Below are 16,733 nucleotides of genomic sequence, written 5' to 3' on the forward strand. Positions count from 1 at the left end.
CGTGTATCAGCAGTATGTAAACAGAATTAAAAGCTTTCCCTTGTGCCAAAGAATTTTTAGTTGAAAGATAGGGAAATAAACAGAAACAGCTTCAGAGAGAGACATGGGCAGACAGGAAAGAGACTCTTAAGGAGGGTGAGGATGAAGTGGTATAAAAGCGTTCTCTTCTTTCCTTCTCTCTCTTGTACCAGCTCTTCTTTAGGCTGCCTGGAGCTGTCCTGAAATGTGATGATAAGGTAGAAGTTCAAAAGCCTCAGATTTACAAAGAATTGCCTAGGAGAAGTGATAAAATTGAACTCATTTTGATTCCGCAATGTGCAAAATCTTCTTTAAAGCACGCTACCTAAAACCTATTAACCCATCTTGTATTTTTCTATTTTAAAATGTGTTATTTTGATGCATGCGAAAAAAGTCAAACATGGGCCTTACACATTGTCTGTAACCCGTGGCGGCTTTTCTAAAAAGGAACTCGCCAATGCAGTTGCATTTCTTTGCTTTGAACAGGGACATCCATTGCTGGTGAAAGCCTTGTCTCAGGTGTACGAGAGAGTTTGTGGAAGAAAGATTGACCCTCTCACAGATATCTTGGTGACAGTGGGAGGATATGGATCTCTCTTTAGTACAGTGCAGGCGTTAATTGAAGAGGGAGACGAAGTAAGTTTTTCATTAGAAATATTTGCTTATACTCACTGAAATGAGAATTTTCTTATTTTTTTATGTGCAGTTATGTTGGGACTGCTTTTTGAACTCCATTGATTTGACTTGTTGCAGTAAGTAATTCAGACCTCTGCGTGGCTGTCTTGCAGTTTCAGAACCTGTAGTCGGGAGACTTTGGATGTCTTCCCTACCATTCACCAGCTTACAAACCTCTTTCCTTCATACTTATGATACGTGTAGCAGTTTCTATATCACTCTTACTGTTTGGTGACACAACGCTTTTCTGTGTTAACTGTGATGATTCATCCCTTCGCTGCTGATCTCTGCCTCTGCTAAAGATATGAAAAGTCATTTTGGGGGGATATTTCTTTGTCTGCAGTGGACAAGAGCTTTCTCTTTTATCACATTCTGCTTTCAGTGTTTTACTGGTTTCACTTTTGTAATGTGTTCTCATGTGTATCTTCTCTTCCTTCTCTGTTACTCTGATATTCACTTCTCTTTTTTTTTTTTTTATGGTTGTCTCCTATTGGCCTTTGTTTTTTTTGTGTTTTTTCCCTGTTACATAGGGCTAGCCTCTATGAAATTTTCCTTGAATTTGTCCTCTTCTCTTACCTGAAAATTTTCTTCTGATAAACTTTGAGGTCTTCAGCCATTCTGCTGGGACTTGTAGCTGCTTGGAAATACCAGACTAGTGGTTGCTGCACATTCTCAGATAGTGTGCCCAGCTGTCATTGGGCATGATAGGCCAGTGCACCCTGAACACTTCTTTACTGCATAAGAATTATACTGGAGGCTGCGTAACAGAACCAATGTGCTCAGAACTAAGACCGCACATCCTACCTAGTGTGTGCATACTTATTTTTACCTGGCATTTCATGGATGGAATTAGGGCAGCCTGCTATGGTTCAACCATTTGTTATTGTTATCATTCATCTTTGCCTTGCCCCTTCGCATCTGCCTGTAGGACCAACCACTCCTAATATCATATACTAAAAGCTGTAGTGTGTAACTCTAGAAGAACTATATCTGTTGTCTAAAACGAGTAGTACTAATCACACTTAGACTGAGGGCATTGCTATGTGATGTACTAACAGAAGAACATTTGGGTTGTTAGATCAGGATGGAGCGCAAGAAACGCTACCAAGTTATGTCACCAAAATAAATCTGAAAGTGTGCTGGTATCATGCACTGCAATTTCTCTGTTTCTGATACTGATGATTGTTATTTCAGGTAATAATAATAGAACCATTTTTTGACTGTTATGAACCAATGGTAAAGATGGCGGGTGCAAAGCCTGTTTTTATCCCTTTGAGAAATGTGAGTAGCTTTTTAAAAATTATTTGTCCTATAAAACTTCTCTTCTATACCTAACAAAGTTTTATTAACACCTTGTAGGAGATACCATTCTGTGTATTTTTCCATAATATCCAACTATATTAAAATGAGATAAATTGCTGTCATGTGAGTCGAAGGTGATAATAGCCCAAAGCGTTAGAGATAGAATATTTTATTAGTGTTGGAAAAGGTAGGGCATTGTTTCTCATCTGCTTTAATTTGTGCATTCTGAAAGCTGATCAAGATTCCTTTTTTGGATACATCGGAAAAATGTTTCCATTACGAATAAGGGAAGGGTGATCACATATCAGTGCAATTTCTGTATCTGCTGTTCTTTAAAAGATTTCATTTCTGTTCCCTTCAGCAACTCTTACAATGACAGAATATAATTTCTTTTCTAAAATCTGCTTCTTAAATTAGGAGCAATTATGCAGTAGACATTTGCCGTACATACTAGAACTACTGTTTGTTTATTGGTAAAAAGGGATGATTTTGGTATGAGTGAAGTCGCTGATAAATCTGTTAGCTGGCTGTTGTGAAAGGTGCAGAAAGCTTCAGTTCTTTGGAACAGTCCAAGAAAGCGGGATCAGAGCAAGTATATGTTGCCCTGCCGTGCTGATGAAGCCACTGTGCTGGCACACTGGCTAAGAGGGGAGGCAGAGCTGACACCATCCCCTTGCTTGGTGTACCACTGACATCATGCTGGAAGCTTGCAGAGGTTGTTCTGGATGCAGCGTGTTGATACTGCTGGCTTGGCCGACTGGCAGCGTTGCTCCCAGGCTGAGGGGCTCTTTGGGTTGGACTGTTGCACCAACACGATGAAATCAGAAGAACATGCAATCAGCAAGCCTCCAGGAATGCGGTGGGAGTAGGTGAGGCTGTTCTTCTGGGTGCCCTCCTCCTAGGATTGCTTTGAATGTGATGGGTTCCTTCATGTATTTTTTGTTTCACACCCTTGTTTTTGGTCTTGCCCCCTCCCAGTAACATGCAGGTGTCAGAAAGTTAGTATGGCCATGGTCTTTGCTCTCTGCAGTAACTGACCCAAACTTCTGTCATCCTCATGTGACGCTGCAGAAACTGCAGAGCCTGAACGGCACAGATTTTTAACTCTTTGGTCATTCCCTTCTGGACAAGGAGGAGAGGTAGACCTGAAGTTCTGGTCCAGTGATGATCAATCCTTCCAGCCAAGCAAGCACACACTTTTCTAGTGTCTGGGGAGTCCATATACTGTATTGTCATCTGACTGGACTTCATGCGTTACATGCTATGTGGTCAGCGTGTGTGTAACCAGATCCTGGAAACCGGTCTACTCACTGTGTATGTGCTAAATAGCGTGAGGATATCCTTATCTGTCCCTGGGGAGGCCCTAAGACAGACAAGCCAAGAGAGGACTGCTACTGTCATAACAATTCATCTTGTTCTTAGCTGGAAGCTCCTTCTGGGATAGCAGGGCAGGTTGGAGAAGTTAGCACATATGGTTAGGGGACAGGATCTGAGGATCATAAGTTGGGCATCTCTGTTTAGATTATGATAATGTGTGGTATTCAAGTAATTCATATGCTTATTCTTATTTTAGAAAAATGATGGAAACTCCGGATCTAGTGCTGATTGGGTCTTAGATTCCACTGAGCTTACAAATAAATTTAATTCCAAAACAAAAGCGATTATTCTGAATACCCCGCACAACCCTATAGGCAAGGTAAGAGTCCTACTTTAACTTTGCTGTAATTTCAGAGTATACTTTGAATACCGTGATTAATGCATTGACCCTTACTTTCTTGCATCCCAGGTATTTACCAGAGAAGAGCTCCAGGTGATAGCTGATCTCTGTATTAAACATGATACCCTGTGCATCAGTGACGAGGTGTATGAATGGCTGGTGTACAAAGGAAATAAACACATTAAAATAGGTACTGATTTTTTGTAGCGTCTTGGAGGTGGATGTGGAATGGTGTCATAAACATGCCTCTCAGAGATAACGGTTGGTGCGAGAAGTTCAAACTTCAAACTTTTGTCTGTTTTAAAATGATTCGGCTCTAAGAAGAGCCTCTCCCTCTTCTCAAGAATATGTTAAAGAGTAAGGATAGAATTTCGAAAAGCTCTAAAGTGGCTTAGGAGCACACATCCATAGAAACAAGTGAGACTGATACTCATAAATCATTTATGATCATTTGGATATTCCATCCTTATTCAGTTACTTTGTTGCCATGACAAGTTCAACTGCTGTTCATGTATGTATACTGGACTGTGCTTTGCTGCAGAACTAATAAAAGCAACAGGAATTAAACCTAGAGGTAATCAATGAGGGAAATGTATAAAGAGGAACTCCATGATTTTTGCTCCACTACTTAAAAAATCAAGAGATATAAAGCAAAAGATTGTGGAGGGATAGTGTGTACTAACACTGTCTGTCCAAAGTGTAGAGACAGTGTTAAAACAATGGATGTTGCATTTGATGAAGGCCCTGTGTGGGCGATGTGAAAGTATTCTAAAGTCTTCGGGCGGTATTGCTGTCAGGGTAAAGCACCGTGGCAAGGACAAGCCAGAAGACCAAACATGCTGTCATGTCAGTGACCCTAGTGGTGTTTTACCTCTTAGTGCCTTATCCAGGTTCCGCTGCAGTTAATGGAATTATTCCCAATGATCCAGAAGGGCGGATCCAGCGCAGGTTACGTACCTTCCTTCCCCACTCCTGTAAACATGAGCAGTGTTAGTGTAGGTACATATGCTACAGTTAAGCATATGTGTAAAAGTTTCTGGGGTTGGGGTCTTAGATGGGATCTGTTGATGTATTCGACCTGACTAAAGTGTGAGACTTCTTTCTTATATGTACAGACATTTCACTTCTGAAGGTATCATCTTGCAGGAACTAACTCTAAGAAGTACTTGTGGTCGTAATGAAAGCAGATTTCAGCAGTATGCAACAGAGCCATCTAGCTGAGAATAAACAAAGAAATCAAAAGGCATAAATATAACTTAGACATGAAAGAGCTTAGCTTTCTTTCCTGGCTGTGCCACTGATCTATTGCTGAATAAGTTTGTTTCTCTACTTCAGCTCCCTATCTCTAAAATGACAATAAAAGAAGCTCTTCATTAGTGAGGGCTACAGTGAAAATGTCACTGTAAAAACTCTTTCTTATAAATAATAATAAGCAAATTGTATCTAAATGGCCTTGCAATACTTATTCAGTCAGCTACATGGTTGCTGATCATACAGCTGCAGTACGTTGATTGTACTGGCGATGTGTAGACTATAAGTCTGTTTAAAAGTGCCCTAATTTCACAGACGTTGTGGTGGCTCGGTAGCAATACCTTCCAGAAGACCTTCAGACATGGAGGAAAGGAGTGTACATTCATGTGACAGTGATCTGAGTCAGTCCATCCGAAAAAGTTACCACAGTAACTGATTGTGTGCCCTAGCCTATTCCAATTATAAAGAGAAATGAGTTAGCTTTAAGCTTTCTTCATGGGCTTTACAGGTGGTTCATGCAAATAGCTATCCTCAGAACCAAAATCTCTGCGGGTTTAAGGAAATCCGTTTTCCTTTGCAATGGGAGCAGGTCTGAACACTTGCGTTGTCAGTTACACTTCATCTCAGTGGAGAGGTGGTGAGTTCTTAAGGAACAAGAGAGTTACTATATCTTAATATCAATATTATTGTTTTAATGCTTCAAATCAAAACACTTCCAGTTGAGCAACAGGCATTCTGTAGTTTAGCATAAAATGTAACAAACACTTGTGATGATAGTGCAAGTTAAAGCTTGGACAGTTAGGCAGCTGGGTTTAGGAACATACTTTCTAATAAATCACATGAAATCATTTTAAAATTATTATTAAAATATTATTACATTATTAAAATAACTGTAAAACTTTCAGGGTAAAACTATAAACAATAATACTATTTCAGTAAAAGAAACAAGACCTACTTTTTAAGTTAAGTTTCTTAGATTTTATAAGCTTACATGAAGGTAACACAAGAAAAAGTGAACATATTATTTCATGATTTAGAAGCTCTAATGTTTCCATATTAACCTTTATATATTCCATCCAATGCAGTGATACCTCTTTTGTGAGAGATGCGAAATGGATATTGCATCAATTTGTGGGGTGCGATGGTAATGCTTCAATACAATTTAGCAGGGGTTGCAGATCATAAAATCAGCATAGTCTTTGTGCTGTCACAGAGGTAATTTTGTCTAGTGTAAAATGCTTCAACATGTGTCTCATCATTATTTGACTTCTGTAAAACTGTGAGCCTCCTCTAAGTAATGATTAGAGTTGCACTGGCATATTTAGAGATCCCATATTATACCCGAGGATTCTGAACAAGCATCCAAACAAGCTGAGCAGCAGCCCGGCTAACAGGCTTGTATGTTAACAGGTTTTGTTAGTTTTTAAATTCTAGTCAAACTTGATTACGTTGTCATATAATGATGCTGCCATATGGTGTGGAAGAATTTCCTTCTCTGTTTAAAACTCAATGCTTGTAAAAGCAATGGAGCTGCTTCTTCCCGTGCACCGTGCTGCTGCTGCTGCTATTGTTTGAAATACTCTTGCGTTCTGTCTCCAAGGTTGAATTCCTGTGACTGTGTGGCAAAACAGTCTTGATAGAGGGCAGTCACTTTGAAATTTGATTCTTTTTGCAGTCTGTGAGAGCTACTTTGGTTGCCTTTAGGAAGTCATGTATAAATACTCTTGACTTAGCTGACTAGAAGATGCATCTTCTCAAAGTATCTTTTTGTTTTCCAGGTCACCAGGCAGTTGAGTGAATATGGGTGGTCTAAGAGGAATATGAGTCTCTTTTCTGCTAAATGTTTTATTTCATATCTTGGCAAGTGTGCTCGACAAAATACAATACATGTTTTCAAATAAGTGCAATGATTTATACCATGTCTAATGCAGATAGCTGCTATAAAAACTTCCTCGTGAAATTTAGTGTTTTCATCTGGAATACCTTTGTCCCGTGCTCTCCCTAGAGAGAGGATTTAACAATCGAGAAATTCATTAGTAACGGTTCTAGTGTTCAAATGTGGTAAAGCTGAGTGGTGTTGACCGCTGCTATTGCTGTAACTTTATGACCTTGTCTAACTTTGTGTCTCGGACTTCAGTGTAGCTAGATAATTCATTTTCAGCAGAAACAGATTAATGTTTAAGAGTCCAACCAGAGCTCCCCTGAGGCAGCATACAGAAAAAACTACAACTGCTGGAAGAGACCTTTACTCTGTCATCTTCCTTGCAAGGAAACAAAGGTTTTTGGTTTACTAGCAGATACAAACACAGAGACAGAGATAGGCCTCCATGCAACCTTCAGTCCTTGCAGAGGTTTGTAGCTAGCTTTTATTGCTTGAAAATCCCAGGCCCGTTCAAGTTATATTACAAAACTTAATATCTTTGTTCTCTCTGCAGGTTTTCTGTTTGTCGTGGCATTAGGTTCTGCGTTAGAGATCTTAGTAATTCTTTTCTCTTTCTAATTTCTGAAACATCCAGTGACGCTGAATTGTTTGCTGGACAATTCTATTAAACTGGCTGGCAGAAACTGAGTTAATGTTGTATGTGGTGCTTATTATCAGGCATCAGAAATAACAGCTGTATTGCGATGAAGGGTAGCTGCTTCTGAGATCGTATCTTTCTTATGAAAAATTACATGTCTTAGCTGAGGATAACTACCATGTAGTTTTCACTGACTGTGCCTTTTCTTATTTTCTACCTCTTCATTCTCCTTTTGTTAATTCTCACCTTATTTTCATGCCAAAATACGTTGGCCCATATATTCCTTCTCGTTTATTACAGTTACAATTTTAGAATTATTCTCATTGCTTTCTAAATATGTGGCAGTGATATATCAGGATATTGTAGATCTTAGGGGCAGTACAGTATTTCTAATTATATGGAATAGTGAGTACACCTGTAACCAATTGATTTTACTTTATGTACAGCTACTTTGCCGGGTATGTGGGAAAGAACAATAACTATAGGAAGTGCTGGAAAAACATATAGTGTAACTGGCTGGAAGGTAAGAAGAATGAACGGTAAGAGTTCTGTTATGTAAATAACAGAATGCATTTATCACACTTAAAAAGTCACTGTTTTTTGTGGCCTGTCTTTTGAAAGCTTCTGGTAAATTTGTGTGTCTCCAAAAACTGCAGATAATGCTCTGTTGGAACAACAGTCTTGTCTTGAACATCCATATTTTAATGCTGTTCTTATTGCTCTATCTTGTGAGAAAAAATATGAAAAAGTATCAACACCATATGATTTGTTCAAAAACAGTCAAGATTCTTGGAGAAGACATGGATATTATCATATTTTAACTTTGCAGTTTTGTGATGATATTTCCAGATTGTGATAATGGTTATTTTAGTTACGTTATTAAAATAACTATCTGATTATTTCCATAAATCAGTCAGTTAGCTTTGTAACAGACCGTTATTGTACGCTCAAGTATTTTATTCCACAAAAACTGAACATATGATAAATTATAATGCTACATTTTGGGATGGGGTAAATCTTTGCAAAATCTTTAATAATAATTTACTTGACTTTAGAATACATATTAGAAAGTAAACATAACTGTTTAACCATTTGGCTGCTAAATTCTTGTTCTTCATCTGTGTTCAGACTGAACCATGATGTACTGTGTATGATTTGCATTTAGTTTAAATTCTGTTTGATTCAGCGAGGAGCTTTTAGTTTGTGCTCAGACCAACTTTGGCCCGTGAGCCTATGAGATGAAAGGATTCTAAAATAATTGGGGACAATATTCCTAATGCTTGGTACTTGGTTGGGTTTCTAGCCCTTGTTATAAAAGAGAGTTATGCGTTTGCTCAGTACCCTTTGAGAGATGAGGATGAGTGAAATTGTAGCTGTTGTCTCCCGTCTAGAATTTCTTAGTGGTATCACTCAGCATCCTTTGTGTAAACCAGCTCTTTACTGAATTCTTTATTGAAACAAATTGACTACCAATTCTTAAAATAGAAAACACTGAGACATTTGCTAACTTTTATTCTTTGTTAATTCCTAGTAACACCATTGCTGCAAGTATAACATATGCATGTTTTCTCCCTTAGCTTGGTTGGTCTATTGGCCCCCAGCATCTGATAAAGCATTTGCAAGTTGTTCAGCAAAATACACTGTATACTTGCCCAACTCCATTACAGGTAGGTACAGATAGAGCGGAGGAGGTTATTTACATATAGCACCTGGCATAAACCTGTAGGTATTACCATGATAAAATACTGACCATAGCAATGAATTTTGAGTTGTCAAAATACATACTTTGGGGTACTGGAAGAGGACACAAATTTGATCAAACATTTAGAAAAAAGACCAGAGTCTTGCTTCTTCATTCATCCGTAAACTGCTCCTTCTTGCATGAAACGTGACAATACCAGTGGTTTCCTAGCAAATATAAATAAAGGTTAGTGCAATAAGGTTTTGGGTTGCTGAGAATTGTCTCTATCAACTAGATCACAGTTTATTTACTAGTGCTCTGTGATATATTATTATCAATAATTAAAACTAAACTTAGCTCAATTTAGACTGTAAACTCCTGTGGCAAGGACTGTGACTTCTGTGTATGATTAGTGCCTGGCAAATGGTAGGGTGCTTTGGGTGTTACCACAGCACAAAGTAAGCAAACAAATTAGACGTTTGGATGTAGCTTGTCTAATTTCAATATGCTGATTTTCTTAATGAGAGCCAGATCAAGGCAAAATCCACATGATTTCAGTAGGAAGTGCCTGAGTGTCCATGGGTGTACCGAGTGTACATGAGTACTTTGAACATTGTATTTGCAGGAGGCTTTGGCACAAGCTTTTTGGATAGACTATAAACGCATGGATGACCCAGACTGCTATTTTTACTCACTGTCTCGAGAGCTGGAAGGCAAGCGTGATCGGATGGCTCAGCTACTTCGAGAAGTTGGACTGAAGCCTGTCATTCCAGATGGAGGATACTTTATGATTGTTGATGTTTCTACATTAAGTTAGTAAAAGGTTTAGTAAATGGGGGATGGGAAACAAATATTAAGATGAAAATGCAACTCCCATTTTAAACTATGTTCTCATTTCATTTTCTCATAACATTGTCAGAAGTACTAATTGGGACTGAAATTTTCTGTTTGACCTTAGCCTGGAGGTAAATTTTACAAGCTTCAGCAAAACCTTGCAAAGTTTTTGCAAGGTTTCAGGGATGTGCAAATAGGAAAAGTAAAGGAAACAGTAAAAACATTTCTATTTTTGAAAGGTCTTTGATTATGGAAACATTTGCGAGCCAAGTACCTGGCTTAATATCCTGCGTTTGTACCCATTTTCTATTTTTTTTTTTTTCTCCCCTTAAGCTGCAGTCAAATGCTGAGCTATCTTTAACGCATTCTGATTTTTAAACATTGTCAAATCTCACCAACATTTACAGATCTCTCTGGAAATTCAGGCTATGCTACCTCTGGAGGAAGAATTCCATCAGGGTTGTGGATTTTTGTTGGATATCTTTCACTGACTGGTTTTAATGGCACTTGTCATTCACACAGAAACGTTTAAGCAAAGCTGAGCCTCACAGTCCTACCAGGATGTCGGAAAATTATAGATACCCTAGTTTTACAGATAAGAGAACTGCAGCAGTAGCAGTGATTATTGCTGTCCATGTTGTGCAAAAAGGACACACTTCAGTACTCTCCAGACTCCAGGGCCCTTAGTCATCCAGACTTGATGACTTCTTGGGGGATTGCATCGTTCTCTCCCAAGCTACTTCTCTGATTTTGCTTTGCATGGAAAGCGAGTGCTCAGGTCAGAGTGGAAAGATGTACATCTGTTGGCCTGGTTTAATCTTTATAACTTTTTTTAATTATATTTTATAATAAAAGCATACCTCTTTATTCTTAAGTATTAACTGAAGTGCTGTTAGTGAATGCCTTGCCACTGGAGGCTAGGAAGTCTTACAAGATCTTGTTTGTTCTCTGTTTAATTTTTTTAGATGTAGATCTCTCTGATGTGGAGGAGAATCAACCTTATGATTATAAATTTGTCAAATGGATGATAGCATCTAAGGTAAGGTGTCTTTGTCATACTCTGAAGTTTTAGAAATGCTTGTCTACTGGAAGCAAGAGAAGTGTAACTGTACTTATGCAATAATGGAGTAGAAATACTACGTTCAAAATATTATTTGTTATTTATGCTAACTGCTGGAAATGATGTGACTAAAATATTGCTGAATGTACTGAAAATGTACTCTGTAGGTTTGTGTTAAGTCTCAACTTTTGTTCTTTCTGCACGCTTAAATGCTAGTTGTAGACAAGTACCTTTGAACTGTTTTGCCTAAAAAAAGTGATTTGAACTTAGTTAAGCGTAGCTTTGCGTGCAAGATCCAGCCTAGTATTTCACTTGAATGTTGGGAGGGAGAGTTCTAGGAAATTCGATAGTAAAATCGTCATGTGTGAAACTGGTTTTTCATCTGTGTATAATAAATAATATTTCCGTTTTATGCTTCAGAAACTTTCAGCAATTCCTCTTTCAGCATTCTGTGGTCCTCAGACAAAAGTGCAGTTTGAAAAATACATACGTTTTTGCTTCATTAAGGTAAACTTGTGTCCCAGGAAGATTCAAAAAATAAAAATCAATGAATATAAAAATCTGCAACAGGCTACTTATAACATTTTTTTCACAGGATCTCCTGAGTTTTGTGATTTTAGCAGCAGAAAGTTAGCTTGATGTAAAATTAAACACAAAGTAGCTTCAGCTATCTTTTTGCTGAGGGGCTTTAAGTCCTAAATGCGAGTGGCATGGTTAAGAAGGGCAGGTCGAAGAAAACAGCTGGGTGGGTAAGCTTTTTTTTAGCTTATTCTGTTGATTTTTAAAACATTCTTGGCCAGTGGTGACAATGAGAGTGGATGACACAGATATCTCATGCTATCTATTAAGATGAATTCTATAATCCATGGTAAGGAATAATTCCTTTCTATGGCAGACAGGGATACACCATGTGCAGTCAGTTTCAAACAACAAAACAAATCATTAAATAGGTGAGCTTCAAGTTTAGCTCACTTACCTGAACGTACATACAGTTTTAAATGAGCTCCAAATCACAAAGAAAAACAAAGACATAAAAAGGAATCTTCAGTGTTTTTTAAAGGAGGCAGAATTGACAAATTGTAAACTGGCAGACTCTTGTAATTTTGTGAGCACCTCCTCTTCCCATATTCTTCTTCCTCCTGTTACACCCACTTGCTGGGTCTGTTTTTGAAAATACTGAAAAACGTTGGAGGCAGCTACATAAACTTTGGTAGACATACTTCCCTAAAATCTTAGTCTTACTGTTCTGTCATAGAATCGGCATAATGGCACATATGCCAACCCCTTAACTGTTCCATGTACAGATCAGAGCCTTAGCTTGAACCACTGATGAAAGGGAGTTTCTGCTTGTGTTACTTAGTTCTTAAGATGAGGTATAAAGACTATGATATAAACTGAGCCACTAACAACCAGGATGAAACTTGCTCGTTGTGAACGTGGCTTGCTCAGGATGAAGAACGCTAATTGTGCCAAGGTAAAGGCTACTCGTGTGACTAACCGGCTGTAGCCAAGCCACAGAACTGGCCAGTGGATGGATTACCCATATTTAGAGGGATTATGTTTAAGTAGTTCACAGCATAGCTTGGTTGCATGGAAATTTAAAAATCCTAATTGTAAAGATTAGCAAACTATGACTAGCATGCTTCTAATATAGAGCGGTCAAGAACATTAATGCATAAATGCCAGGCATTTATGTAAAAAGTATCCACTTTCATTAAATTTGATAATGTAAATATTGAGAAAAATATGCTCTATTTTTAGCAAATACACCTGAAAAATATTTGCAGGGTATTAACATTGAATTCTTGGTGTTGTCTAGATTTGTAGCTATAAATGTTAATGGAGAACTGACTGTTTGGGATATTTACATGATGCGAACGAAACTGCCAAATATTGATTTCAGATGTTATAATTATGACTGCTACTCTGTTTTCAAGAACTCTTTACTTACAGTAATAGTAGTACTCCTTGTTTTGCAGAAAGACAGCACACTAGATGCAGCTGAAGTCATCCTGAAGAACTGGAATAAAAAGATAGCTTGATTTTTTTTTTTTTTTTTAATCAACTCTTCTGTCTGGTATAATCTTACACTAGGACTTTTTCTTGCAAATTTAAGAACAAATTACTTAGTACAGAATTAATTTGACATTGTAAATAACTTTGTGCTGCCACCTGCTGAGGAGTTAAAACAATGATTTACTCAATGCGTGTAATGCAATTCAGAGCTTATTTTCAGAGGTCTTTTCAAAATGATTGACCTTTTTCCAAAATAATCTACAGGCTCCACCTCTCTCACTGAAAAACAAAGATTTCTGGTACTCTGAGTAAAATGAATACATCATATAGGTATTTTAAGACTTACAAGGAAAAAATGGGAGGTGTTTTTGGTGTGAAGTCGTATAGAAACTAGGGGTAAGACTTAAAACATTGTGGTTTGTGAGACCTAATAGCCAGCAGTGGAGGAGAATTAAGACGTGCCTCAGATTAGATAATTGCAGTGACTTTCTACCTACCTACCTACCTACTCTGTCCATGCATGAATTGTATCAGTTAAATAAAGTGATTGAGTTAAATCAACGCAGTGTTTATATATAGGCAAGTTCTAAATGTGCTGAGCTGCATAATTAGTATTTTATTTTCCCACATTAGTCAAGTTTACTGTTCTGAAGGCATTCGTTCCCCCCCCCCCCCAAAAAAATTTTAAAAGTGGCATCTAGAATACCTATAATATTTATTAAATAGATGAATCTACAAAGCAGAATAAAACACCTTGCCTTAGAGGCTCCTTCACAATCAAACGTACAGTGACATACGTAATCCTGTAATTCCTTTTCCACTTTTTGCATGTTCACAACAACCGTTAGTAACTTCACACCAAACTTACTTCAGTGCTTATTTTCATGCTTGGGGAAGCATGGAGATGGGCCAAATACTGTACTATGGAGCTCAGCTAACTAGGACTATTTCAAGCTTGATGGATAAGGGAGTGTTTCAGAAGAGATCAATGTGGAGAAATCCTTTCTAGTTGCTTCCTCTTTGAGCTGTGTGACCTTTTCATCTCTGGATGGGTTTCCCACTAGCAGAAGCAATCAAGGTAGGTCGCCTTTTAAGGATGTATGTTGTATTCTGTGTTTTTTCATTCTTCCCACAGGCCTTCTGGGGAAAAGTTGGAACAAATTCAATACCTAGTTTTGCAACTGCCTTGCTCATTCTGTAGTCATATAGCTGGAGTCTAATTGAGTTCTATCAGTCTGTGATCGTGGCCAGGGGCTAAAAAAAGTTGTATGGAAACTGGACTGTGATAGCAGCTGTTACGCCTCTGCTGACTAAACATGTCAGTACCTCTTCTTGCCCTTGGACTTCTGGGAGTCCAGTAGCTGGGACTTGTGTTGTCTGTTTAGCTGTCATACACTGCCATCCCCCAAACCTTAACAGAAAAAGGTTGCTTGGTATTTTTCAGGGGTTTGTAGTCTTTGTGTAAAATATCCATTTGGTAATTAAAATGACTTAACTTAAATTCCAGCAGGAATGTCATAGGGAAATTCTTAAATAAATTCCCATAAATTCCAGGAGGAACTATTGTTATAAAACAGTAAAATTCAGTGAAATCTACACTGTATTTTGCACGACCTTTAAAATCTCTTTGTGTAAAGTGCACCGGGGAGTTGTGCTGTTGCAGGAACTAGAGGACACTGTGTCAGTTCGTTGAGCTGAGTGATAATCTGGGCAAGGGAAATGCTTCTGTTGGTGATATGTAAAACAACTGGTTTATTTGGAAATTACTCCACAAATATTCCATTCCAAAAGCCATTTGGAGTAGAATGTCACACTAAGGCACCTGCCACTTTCATTGCAAAGTGAATTCTCATAAAATAAAAAAATCTTTGCTAACATATGTTCAGATATGATAATATGAATCAAAATTTCCTAATGACTTAGCCTCTTAAATAGTACAAAATAATAAAATATTTGTTATTTAGCTTCCTGTCCTTGAAACAAGTGCCTTGCAATGCAATTCAACATTCAACATATAATTTCAACAAAATTCAACATATAATTTTCATCATCATTTTATATGTCAAAAGGGAGTTTTAAATATCGTTGTACCATGCTTGCCTTGATAACAGCTACAAAGCACAATCCACTTAATATTTTTAAAAATTATTATTTAAAATTATTATTTCTGCAGTTTAAGATTTCCCTGAGATAGCGTGTTAGCATGTGAGCATATGTGTAATTGTGTTATGGGTCCTCACAACAGCAGTGAAGTGATAAAAGTTGCTTCCATTCACCTCTCTCTACAGTGTTTTTGTTGCCTTGTAAAGAAGTATCATTGCTTCCTAAAGACTTGTTTCAACACTGACTACTGTTAATACCATGGCTTGTGTTACTGTTGCATTACTGTCATTGGCAAATGGGACACCCTGTGTAAAGTCGGTCTTTGTATGAATATATGCAAGAAAGAAAAGCTATAGGCAAGGTTGCCAAGGAAATTATAAAAATTATAGCAAAATATACCTGTTTTTCCATTGTTACATTCAGTAACAGTAGCATTTTAAATACCTCATTCTTGCATGCTAATAACTCACGTGCTAAAGCACTGAATCTGACAGGGGAGACACAGGGGGCCCAGGTTTAAAGATAGCTCTGCATAGTGTATAATTCCAGAGCCCTGCTGATGTTACGGGACACACTGTATTAGACTTCACTTAGCTTTGATTTCTTTTTGCCTATTTTGTCCAGCTGCTGTAGTGTGCTAATCCTTTTGTTTCATCAGATGTCTGAATACATAAGATGCAGCACAGAGATGAATTAACATACCAAGCATAATTCAGCTGCCTTGGCTATTTATTGTTTCTTTCATTTGCTCCTTTGAGGCGTTTGACTGACATCTGCTATTTTAACAAAATGAATGTTGGCTAAATCAACAAACCATTACAAAGGATCTTTATACATACGAGTAAGAATTGATGACTTGTTTTCATTAGTGTACTCCTCATTGTGTTCATGAAGACATCTGAATATCCCATTGCATTATATTGTTGGAATGATGCTGGTAATATTCATAATGTGAGAACTGCAATTGAACTATCTATTTATCACTGACAGTAGCCAGCATGAGATATTTTGGATGAAATTGTAAAAAGCTCCAGAATGAGCAATTAAAAAATAAGTTTTAAAGTGGGGTTATTGTTGTAACTGTAGTGATGGGAAAGAACAAGTACAGCTAGGCACAGCAAGGTGAACTTTCTGTAAGTTATTAAAATGATGTGTTGTTGACAGAGACGGTTAATAGTGGTATTCCCATCTGCTACATCAACCACTTTTTGGCTGCTTGTGGACAAAGAACTTGGGAAAAATTGCTACAGACAGAGAATAAAGAAATGGTGAGATATGATCTATCATACTTTTTCCAACAGTGCTGAAAATGATTGTCTTTCTGTGCTGGAAATTAAACCCTTTCACTTCTAGTTAATGAGAACAGCGTCGGAAGGGACCGACTGCTGACAGTGATTGTCAGCAGATGATCTGTTTTATAGAATAGATTATATGAGAAGCCAAGACAAACGTGGAAAGCTTCATGGGACTGACAGTGCTGATGTGGCACATCTGTTGCAGATACTGCTACGCACACATTTCAGAGGTTATAGGGAAACTTCTTAATATAGCAAGCTG

At 37.8% G+C, this 16,733-nt stretch overlaps 2 protein-coding genes across 11 annotated transcripts in view; both read left to right on the forward strand.

Annotated features, from left to right (window-relative positions):
- Positions 1–13,744, forward strand: part of KYAT3 (kynurenine aminotransferase 3) — a 36,432-nt gene extending 22,688 nt beyond the window's left edge. For 6 of the 9 annotated variants that reach the window (XM_068952573.1, XM_009682563.2, XM_068952575.1 and 3 more), the window contains 10 exons: positions 505–654; positions 1,888–1,974; positions 3,569–3,691; positions 3,782–3,902; positions 7,929–8,005; positions 9,060–9,149; positions 9,789–9,975; positions 10,963–11,036; positions 11,478–11,564; positions 13,037–13,744. In XM_068952573.1, coding sequence (XP_068808674.1) covers positions 505–654; positions 1,888–1,974; positions 3,569–3,691; positions 3,782–3,902; positions 7,929–8,005; positions 9,060–9,149; positions 9,789–9,975; positions 10,963–11,036; positions 11,478–11,564; positions 13,037–13,099 — 1,059 coding nt within the window. In that variant the 3' untranslated portion in view covers positions 13,100–13,744. Of the gene's footprint in view, positions 1–504; positions 655–1,887; positions 1,975–3,568; positions 3,692–3,781; positions 3,903–7,928; positions 8,006–9,059; positions 9,150–9,788; positions 9,987–10,962; positions 11,037–11,477; positions 11,565–13,019 lie in introns of those variants that run through there. The other 3 variants (XM_068952574.1, XM_068952576.1, XM_068952580.1) reach the window with 2 other exon arrangements.
- Positions 13,745–13,863: 119 nt separating this feature from the next.
- The window catches only part of GTF2B (general transcription factor IIB), a 28,677-nt gene continuing 25,807 nt past the window's right edge, over positions 13,864–16,733 (forward strand). The window contains exons 1-3 of one of the 2 annotated variants that reach the window (XM_068952581.1): positions 13,864–14,151; positions 15,835–16,017; positions 16,341–16,444. In XM_068952581.1, coding sequence (XP_068808682.1) covers positions 15,970–16,017; positions 16,341–16,444 — 152 coding nt within the window. In that variant the 5' untranslated portion in view covers positions 13,864–14,151; positions 15,835–15,969. The remainder of the gene's footprint in view (positions 14,152–15,834; positions 16,018–16,340; positions 16,445–16,733) is intronic. The other variant, XM_009682566.2, reaches the window with a different exon arrangement.

This window comes from Struthio camelus, chromosome 8, assembly GCF_040807025.1.
Source record: "Struthio camelus isolate bStrCam1 chromosome 8, bStrCam1.hap1, whole genome shotgun sequence".
Taxonomy (NCBI): domain Eukaryota; kingdom Metazoa; phylum Chordata; class Aves; order Struthioniformes; family Struthionidae; genus Struthio; species Struthio camelus.